Raw genomic sequence first — 10,147 nt, 5'->3', positions numbered from 1 at the left:
AAAAAAAAAATTTGTGGGTTGCTAGTAAAGCAGGGCATAGAAGAAAATCTATAGCATTAAATGATCATATTAGGAATAAAGGGTCTAAAACCAATGACCTAAGACTCTGCTTTAAAAACGTAGGAAAGGAAGATCAAATTAAGGACAAATCAAGCAGAAGGAAGGAATTAAAGATAAGAATAGAAATTGATGAAAGAGTTAAAGAGAAAAACACTAAAGAAAAAAAAGAAAGCAAATGGGTTTTCTGAAAATATCAATAAAATTGAGAAGACTCTAGCCAGACTGATGAAGAAAGATAAAAGACACAAATTACTACTATCAGGAATGAAAGAAGAGACCTCATCACATACGTATCTTAATAAAACTGATTCAAAAAGAAATAGAAAACCTGAAATATCCCAAATTTGTTTTAAAAATTTAATAGGAAATTTAAAATTTTCCCAGAAGAAAATACCAGGGCCAAAATGGTTTCACTGGTGAATTCTATCAAACATTTAAGGAAGAAATAATACCAATCTTAGAAAACAGAGAAAGATCATTTCTTAATTCATTTTATGAACTCAGAATAACCTTGATACCAAAAGCTGATGGCATATGAGAAATGTAAATTACAGATCAATATCTCTCATGAACACAAGACATAAAACCCTCAATAAAATATTAGCAAATTAAGTCCATATTTATAAAGTATAATATAATGCCCAAGTTGATCCGAAGAATCTAAGGTTGGTTTAACATTCAAATATCAACAAATTTCACAATATTGCTGAAAAAAGCAGGAAAAAAAATCACTTGTTCATTTCAACAGATGCAGAAACAGCACCTGACAAAATTCAACATCCATTCATAAAAAACACTCTCAGTAAGCCAGGAATAAAAGGGAACTTCTTCAAACATTTTTTGTAGGTAGATAAAACCCACCTATGTTTCTTTTCTAAGATCAGGAACTAGGCAAGGATGACCACTGTAACCATTTATATTCAACACTGTACTGGAATTTTTAGTTAATAATTTATCAAGGCCACAGGGTAAAAGGTCAATATTCAAAACTCAATTGTATTTCTCTATATAGTAAAAATAATTAGAAAGTAAAAATATAGAAACATTTGGGAATAAATTTTTAAAATGATGTACGAGACCTCTGAAAACTGGAAAGCATTGCTGAGAGAAAATAAAGAGACCTAAATAAATGAAGAGATACTATGTTCACAGATTGGAAAAGAGAATAACAAGACTCAAAAACAACTGTAAAAAACAAAATTTGACTGGACTCTAGTTTTTTAAAAAGCAGTAGTATAAAAAATGTTTACTATAACTGAGGAAATTTGAATATTCCTACACTGATACATAATATTGTAGAATTACACTTTCCTTAAGAGAAATAATGGTATTGATGTTACATAGAAAAATGCTGTATTCTTAGGAGATGAATGCTGAAGTATTAAAGGGTGATATCTGCATTCTATTTTCAAATGATTCATGAAAAAGTATACATACACACACATATAAAGCAAACGCTGACAGTACATTAACAATTGCTGAATCTAGAATGGAGGGAATATAGGTATTCATTGTATGTCTTACAGTATTTCAGTATGTTTGAAGATATTCAAAATAAAAATTGAAGAGGGAAGTAAATGGAAAAGATTTCAAAAAAACAAAAAGGGTTTAAGACAGAACCTTACAGAACAGCATGAGCCAAAGGAGACTAAATTTATATATACCTGCCCTAGCTAAACTGCTGGTCCAAAGAAAATGAGAGGCACATGGAACAAAACTGGACTCACCATGAAGCTTGGAACTAGCTGAGCTAAACCTTGTCCAGGTCAGCTAACCTCAGTGAGGTCTCGGGCTAAAATATAATAGCACCACTCCAGCAGGAATGAGATAAGTGCTTATTACTCTGCACCAATAAGTTCTGGCATGTTTTGTTGTAGAGCATTACTGTGGCAAGAGCTGATACATGGGGAAATAACTTAAGGTTTTAGAGTTGAAAAGTGATAGAATCAGTGATATTTTATGAAAATTATTCTCTTGGTGGAATGAGGCACAGTTAAGAATAAGTAAAGACATTAGTGGTAGGAAAATGAATCAGGGTATTACTAAAATATTTAAGGTTTCTAGATAATAAAAAAGAATGCAGAGGTCATGGCAGCTAAATGGATATAGAAAACAAGAGAAGAGTCAAAGACAACTTCAGTATTTCAAGCCTGAGTAACAGCAACAAAAAAACTGCTGTTAACGTGCACACACGCACACACACACACAGTGGGAACAGAAGACAATCTTGATGGGGCAGGAGTGGGGAGCTGGGAAAGATGAGAAATTTGGGATTAAACCTTTTTTAGTTTGAAGTGATGGCAGGACTGTCAAGTAGCTCAAGAGAAAGGTTTGCCTCAAAGTCATGACCAACAATCATTTTCCTTTAAAGGAGACAACTAAAAGTGTGGGAGTAGGTGAGGGAAAGGTAAGACTAAAACAAAAAGAGTCTGGCTAACTTTTTAATGCAGACAGTAGAGAGATATTGCATTCAGGAGAAGAAAATAAACAATCAAAAGAAACAAAGCTGATCTAACATACCAACTAAACAAATCTAGCTAACTTTTCTATCAAGAATAACAAGTAACTTCATCGTTTTTGAAAAATCACATACACACTAAACCAACTAAGCAATGTCTGAAAAGAAACAAAAGAAATTATCCAGTAGAGGTATAAATCTAACTGGACAACAGTGGTGTCTAAACAGGTGCTCATTCTTCTGACTTGGTGAGATGTGTGTAAAAAAAATAATAACAGTAAAAAAAAAAACAGGTGCTCAATAAATGAGATGAATGGATGGACAAATAAAACTTTCAAGAGACATGTATATAGCTCATCCTTCTAACAGCACTTTAAAATGGCTGGTCTAGGCTGGGCGCAGTGGCTCACACCTGTAATCCCAGCACTTTGAGAGGCTGAGGTGAGAGGATCACTTGAGGCCAGGAGTTCGAGACCAGTCTGGGCAACACAGTGAGACTCCATCTCTGTACAATAAATAAAAAAAGTTAGCCAGGCGTGGTGGCACCACCTGTAGTTCCAGCTATTTAGGAGGCTGAGGAAGGAGGATCTCTTGAGCCCAGGAAGCAAGACCCTGTCTCTAAAAAAAAAAAGTCTTACTCTGTTGCCCGGGCTAGAGTGCCGTGGTGTCAGCCTAGCTCACAGCAACCTCAAACTCCTAGGCTCGAGCAATCCTCCTGCCTCAGCCTCCCGAGTAGCTGGGACTACAGGCATGCACCACCATGACCAGCTAATTTTCTATATATTTTCAGATGTCCAGGTCATTTCTTTCTATTTTTAGTAGAGACGGGGTCTCGCTCTTGCTTAGGCTGGTCTTGAACTCCTGAGCTCAAATGATCCGCCTGTCTCGGCCTTCCAGAGTGCTAGGATTACAGGCGTGAGCCACCGCGCCCGGGCTGAATACTTATATATTTAAAGCATATAAGTATTATTTTCTTTTTATTAATATGTTTGAAATGCTTAATCCTGCAGCTTACTCTTGAGAGCATAAATAATTCAGGTAAAGAAGCACACATTTAATAGTACCGTTTTTATTTTCAGTCAACACTTTTAACCCCTCTAATTATTGACAAAAGCACTTTGAGCTCTTTTTTTTCACTGTTTTGATTAATTTGTATCTGTGGCCCAGATACTTACATGGGAGAAGCTGACCAAAGTGAAACTGCTATTACCGGCTTTCGTACAATACAAAGACACCTAGTTTATACACGGAGATCAAATTCTTCACCCAAGAGCAAGGGGTCAGTAAACTATAACTTGTGTGCTGCAGCGTGGGAGGATCCCTTGATCCCAGGAGTTCCAGGTTGCAGTGAGCTATAATTGCAACACTGCACTCCAGCCTGGGCAATGCAGGCCCTTTCTTTTTTAGAGAAGTAGTTTCCTTCCCTAAAAGCAACCAGTGTTTGCCATTTATACATCTTGCAGATATACACAAAGTTTTTGAAAAGAAATGCTAATATGTTTGAATAAAAATTAACAATTCAGAAACCAGGTTTGCTTCAGGAACAGACAAATTTCAGTCAAACTTCAAGTTCGGGGGAAATTATGGCTGATACTCAGTTTAGCCACAATAATTTGATAACTAAAATGAGTTAACACTGGTTTTAATGTAGGGAAATTAAGCACTGAACAGAAAATAGATGCAAGGATCTGCATATAAAATCAAGAGTGGCTTAAAAAATACATAAAATGATATATTTGTATGGTAGATAAGATTCAACAAGCCATTATTTTCTCCAGGAAGCCTTCCTTAATTCTTCAGTTATGTGCCCTCCCATGTGTTCTCATAGCACCCTACATTTTCCCTAATATGGTACTTACCATGCTATACTATAAATGTTTACTTACTTGTATGTACACAACCCCTCTACATTATAAGATTAACAAGGGCAGAAATAACATCTTTGCCTTATAACTGCATCCCTAATATCTAATATAATGGTAAGCATATAGTAGGCACTCAATAAATACTTACAAAAAGAATTAAAAAAGAAGAAATCACATGGTAGAAGTTCAAAAACAACCTATACATTCAGTATTACTGCCTAAAATTTACAAAATAAAATCTATATAAGTTTGATCATATAACACTTTTATTTCACATTTTAATTACAGTTTAGTATTCTGGTTTATAAACCTTGGTTCGGGGTGGTTATGTACACATATGTATGTGTTATCCATTTGGTTTATTTAAGGGTTTCTTGCAAAAAAAAGGTTTGAAAATCACTGATTTAGAAGATCAGCATATTATGTAGCAGCGAGGCTAGAATTTTCTTCTTTTGGCATACGAGTATCTCTATAACATACTGTGTAAAAACTCAGAAAAACTACTAAATAACCCAATTACTTGCCAGTAACCTCATTTATCTGATAATCCATTCCTGACAGCAGGTACCAAGATATTTTTCTTATGACACCATTTGGAGTACTAGAAATAATTTTTAATTCAAAAACTTTCCAAAGGACATGACATATGGGAGGAACAAATGCATCCATGTATCCTGAAATCAATAGGAAACATAAAGTCCAGTTCTCTAGTTCCTAACCCAGCGTTAGGTCAAGAAGGAAACTATCTGAGGAAACTTCCCCTAATTCTTAACACCATGCTGCAGAGAAAAGAAATATAGACAGTTGTCAGACACAAGGTGTCTTTGAAAAAACAAGTTTTGATAAGTAACTTAGGTTTCTCTAAAGATGAAAATAAACCATCCTTCACAGTTAATATATCCATGGTTATCTATTTATGGCAGAGTAGGATGAAGTAAAGTTTTCTCCAAAGTAAGGGGCAGAAGAAAGATAACTGACTGCCCTAAAGACTCCCAGAAAAAGATTCTTAAGAAATTCATACTAGTATCATCCTGCTTTTGACTATATAGCAACTTCTAACAAGAACCCAGTTTCCTCTTAACCCAATAAATCAAGTCAAAAATAGTGGTTTTCCATCCAAATGGTGGTGGTGGTGGTGAAAACAAAATCACTGCCTTATAAATGTATAATAACTTACATATGTTGAATAATTTAAATAATACATCAATCCTGGAAAATTATCAGGGCTAGTATTTTAATGCTTATTTTATAGATAATTCTACATTAACACATAGGATAAAGAGAAAGACTTGTTCAAAATCACACTGGTAGGAAGCAGCACAGATGGGAAGAATAGAAATACGGTCTTTTGCTTCCTAGTCCAGAGCTCACAATATAATATCATTTGTGATCTAAAGTATAAAATTCTAGATATAGGGGCATAAAATAAAACCAAGCCCCCTTTTAAATATATTATGTTACTAAATCTGCTAATATAGAAGAGCATTAAAAATAAGAGAGACTTTGCTAGTAGATTTGGATTTGTATTTCAACTCTACTACTTACTGGTTTTTGGCTTTTGACACTGAGATTCATTTTTCCAATCTATAAAAAGCAGCAAAATACCAACTACACAACAGGGTTTTAAAAAGTTAAATGTGTAATTCACATGAATTATGTACAAAGGAGGCTCTAATCTTAGCCGTTGTTAGCAAGCAATAAATGTTAGATTATTTTCCTTCTTCAACTAACAAGAAGTTAGGATCCTAGTATCTAGAATGACTCCATCAAAAAAGTCTCTGGACATGGAACCCTATAAAGTTCCTCAGCTGAGATTGAGATCTCTGAGTTAGGCAGAAACCTCAATCTTTACTAATTTAAATTATTTCCTCAAGTCCTGCCTACAGTTATGAAAGACAAAATATTCAATTTCCTACCCTCTCCTTCCCCTCCTTTTTCTTAAAGTAAAAGACATAGCTAAGGAAAAGGGGTATTTTTTAAAGGGAAAATAAAGATAAGTAGACAATAAAGGCAGAGAGAGTGAATGATTACTTGGGAATAGGGTCCAGCTGAAAAGAGATGGCTCACCAAAGTAGTAGGAAAAAATCCAGAGGTAATAAAAAAACCTAATTAATCTCTCAAATCCTAGGCAAAAGGTACACAGAAAGGTGAGACCCAGCCCATAAAGTTATACAATCTTCTTAACAGTAGTTTACTGCAGACCCAGATGTTAATATGCTAAAAGAAAGCCTTGTTCTGAGTAAAGACAAACACAAGAATGACTTGTTTCCCTAGGAAAGAAATCGCCATCATTTCTTCAATTATAATGATAAGAAGAGAAATGAGTTACTTTTCTAGGAATCTTGGACATACTAAATACAAAAGAAAAAAGTTCATGAAGTTAAGGAGATGAGAAAAATATCCAGGAGAGTCACTTAAAAAACTAAATGATCCATGACGGTTCTTTCTTAAAGAAAGAATAGACGGGCTATCTCCTTTATCCCTTTTTATTTACCTTATGCAAGAGGGTCTGAAAATACAAAGAAACTGTTAAGGATAAGAAGCTAAAGATTAAAGGTTCATGTGGGTTTTTCATTCTCTCTGTAGACTAGAAACACATGCTTCTCCCTTACGTCATGTCTTATCTAAATAGCAACTCAAGAATACCAAATGGCATAATAAGAGATATACCTACCAACTCTCAGGGATGACTCAAATCCATCTCTATCGAAACAGCTGAGACTCTACTTCTTCATATAACTTTGAACTGCCACCAGTGTAAAGGGTACTATTTCTTACACTGGGAAGAAGGACAGGAAAGGACAATAGGCAAATTAATGAATTACATATGGTTCCAATTTCAAAGTAGTCATTTGTTTCAAATTAAACATTGTTTGATTGAGGCCACTAGTCCCCATCAGCAAAAGAACATGAGTTTAAATGTTCATAATCGCAACTAGGACTCAGTCTCTTTCATATCATAACCACCTATAACTAACAAAAAAAAAGTATTACTTAAATTAACATATTATGTTCTTCACAAGAAAACATAAGGAGAATTCAAATTCATTAGTATGCTATTGTTCTTCCCAACTATAGACAAGTCATCTATAAATGCCTACAAAAGTCAAGTAAGACCAAAACTCCAAAGTATAGGTATATTACTTCTTTAAAGGAAAGTATAGATAACTTTTCCAAATTTCTATAATATATATCTCTTATGCCGATCTCAATCTGTAATACATTAATGTTAAAATGAACATTATCAATCTGTTAGCAGGAATGGGGAAAGAGGAAAATAAACTATTAGACATACCCTATGTAATATTTCTAAAACCTTTAATGCAGTATGAAGAAAACTGTTGAAAATTCTTCTTTCAGAAGGGGGAATGCCGATCTTGTAGAGTTTCAAAAGATGTACCACAACTTCCTTAAAAAGTTCTACTATCTTGAGGAATAGCGGAGGTTCAAGTACTGACCACCAGTTTTCTGTTATTAAAGGGTGAACATGCAAATAAAATGAATTTTTTAAAAAAGTCACAATTTTCAAAATCATACTGACTTTATTCTAAAGCAGTGATTCTTAACCTTCTGAAAAATCCCAGACAGATGCACATTAATATTTTATGTAACATTTTTAGGGTTCATAGACCCCACAAACCCCCAGACCAAGTTAAAGAATACTATCCTAAAAGATCTCAAAAGCAAAAATAAAGTATGAAAGGCCTATTGAATTTATATTCTTGGTTTCCTAAATTATATTAAAAATTCACCATTATACCTAATATTAAAACCAGTTATTTAAAAATGTTTTAGAAATTAGAACTTTTAATTTTCAAACAAATCACATTTTAAAACTGTATTGCTCTAATATTTAAGGATTTTTCCAAGTTGTGTCTTTCAATTTAATATATAGGTGAAATACTGTGAAACACCACCTTTAAAATGCAAGCTTCAAACATAGAAGCTGAACAATAAAGTGTAACGTATCTGTCCTTCCCCACATTCACTATTTGTTACTATGAACACTGTAATCCTATGAAGCCGGTAGAAAGACTAAAAAAACATCTGACAAGAAGGAAGCAATACTCTTGTAAGTCCCTGCTTCGCTCTTTCATTTCCCTCAGATTCCAGCATTCTACCCCTTGCTGTTGCTTCCTCTATTCACCCTCAGCCTTACAGTACTTGTACTGATTTTATTATTTCTATATATCTTAGCTCCACATATCCAATAAATACTTTTATAAAGGAAAGCACTGGGTTAAATGTAGTAAGCAAACTACAGAGATGCAATCCATACAATTAGAAAAATTTAGGTGAGAAAAGTTTAGGCCAAAAAACCAGAGCAATAAAGACAGAACTGTAAGATCAGATGAGCAGTAAAATCTCGTCTACAGGCAGAGTAATGAAACCAAACATCAGAAAATTAGCAAGTAAAGGAAAAAGGTTGACATCAGGGTTAAAGGAAGATTTAAAACTCATGTTTGTTCAGTTTTAATTGCTCCTCCTCCTTTCATAGCAAGATTACTCTAAAGGCAATGAGGGAGAAGAATATGGACTAACAGCTTTTATCTTTCCTAACATTGTCTCTGCTGTTATGTTTGATTAAACTTCTATATCTAACATGCTTTGCCTTCAGCAACTCCACCACCTACAATCAAATGAGTAGAGGAAAGCAACAAAAAGAAAAACAGATTATTTTTCCTGAAGACAATGACAAATAAGCAGGGCAGCAAAATTTCAAACAGCAAAAAAGTAAGAACTTATGAGTATTTTCATTTAAAAAGTTTTGAAAGAAGATATTAAAACTCTTACCAAGTACTTTCAGTGGTGCTTTTTCTAGGTTCACAAGAGCTGTACCAAAGGGAATTGCTATTGTTGTGAAATTGTTGGAGTCACTCATCAGGGGACATTCTGGCAGAGTAAGATAAAACCTCAATGCTTCAACATCAGGTAAGGAGCTAGTCAGTTTAGGAATAAGATTCTTTTCCAAACTAGCTGCCACCTATATTTTGACAAAAAGTAAAACCTACTTCATTTAAAATGAATGCACTTTCAGGAAAAAAAAAAAAAAAGAAAGGAAGGAAGAAAAGAAAGAAAAACTCTTGTACTATAGCAAACATGAAATGGTGAAGAAAAAAAAAGATAATCTCTTACAATGAATATATTCTGGAACATAATGAAAATTAATACCTAAGCTTTGCTAAGAGAATTCAGAAAATCTTGTGTGCAAGTCTCAATTTAAACTCTCTACCTCTATATGCAGATTTAACCAACATGGTAATATTAAGTAATTCAGAGTCTGCTACAAACATCTGAAAAGATTTATGGACCTTTGAAAGCGAAATTATAAAGGCTTTAAAAACAAAACCTTATTTTAATTCTTTATTGGTGTATTTAATACAACTACCCAAATTACATCATAATGAAGAGTCTGTGAAATTGCAAAGTTCATTAAGCTACAAACTTATAAAACATTTAACAAAACACTCACAGATAATAATGTAAATGTAAAATACTTTAAAAACAAACCTGCTGAGATATATGTGGATGATCAGGTTGTATAAGTTTGTGGAATAAAAGCCTAGCAGTATTCATATCAACCCCTGAAAATCTGGTGCCTGTTCTATAGTGATCATCATTGCTTTAAAAATAAAAAAAGAAAAGAAAAGAAAATGTTAAAATTATTTCATTGTGAGCTCAGGTGGGCAGGGTCATTTGCTCATTTCACTGATGTACTCCAAGTCTCAGCAGAGCGTATAGCATGTTATAGGAACTCGATACT

General features: G+C 33.8%; 1 protein-coding gene across 1 annotated transcript in view; it reads right to left on the bottom strand.

Moving 5' to 3' along the window:
- Positions 1-10,147, bottom strand: part of HERC4 (HECT and RLD domain containing E3 ubiquitin protein ligase 4) — a 118,316-nt gene that overhangs the window by 48,519 nt on the left and 59,650 nt on the right. Inside the window, exons 12-14 of the mRNA XM_012658566.1 lie at positions 9,895-10,006; positions 9,178-9,367; positions 7,679-7,851 (exon numbers count right to left, since the gene is read on the bottom strand). Of these exons, the coding sequence (XP_012514020.1) occupies positions 7,679-7,851; positions 9,178-9,367; positions 9,895-10,006 (475 nt within the window). The remainder of the gene's footprint in view (positions 1-7,678; positions 7,852-9,177; positions 9,368-9,894; positions 10,007-10,147) is intronic.

Source organism: Propithecus coquereli, unplaced genomic scaffold (genome assembly GCF_000956105.1).
Source record: "Propithecus coquereli isolate 6110/MARCELLA unplaced genomic scaffold, Pcoq_1.0 Scaffold117, whole genome shotgun sequence".
NCBI lineage: Eukaryota > Metazoa > Chordata > Mammalia > Primates > Indriidae > Propithecus > Propithecus coquereli.
Note: the sequence above shows the minus strand (reverse complement) of the source record. Positions and strands in the feature narration are given on the sequence as shown.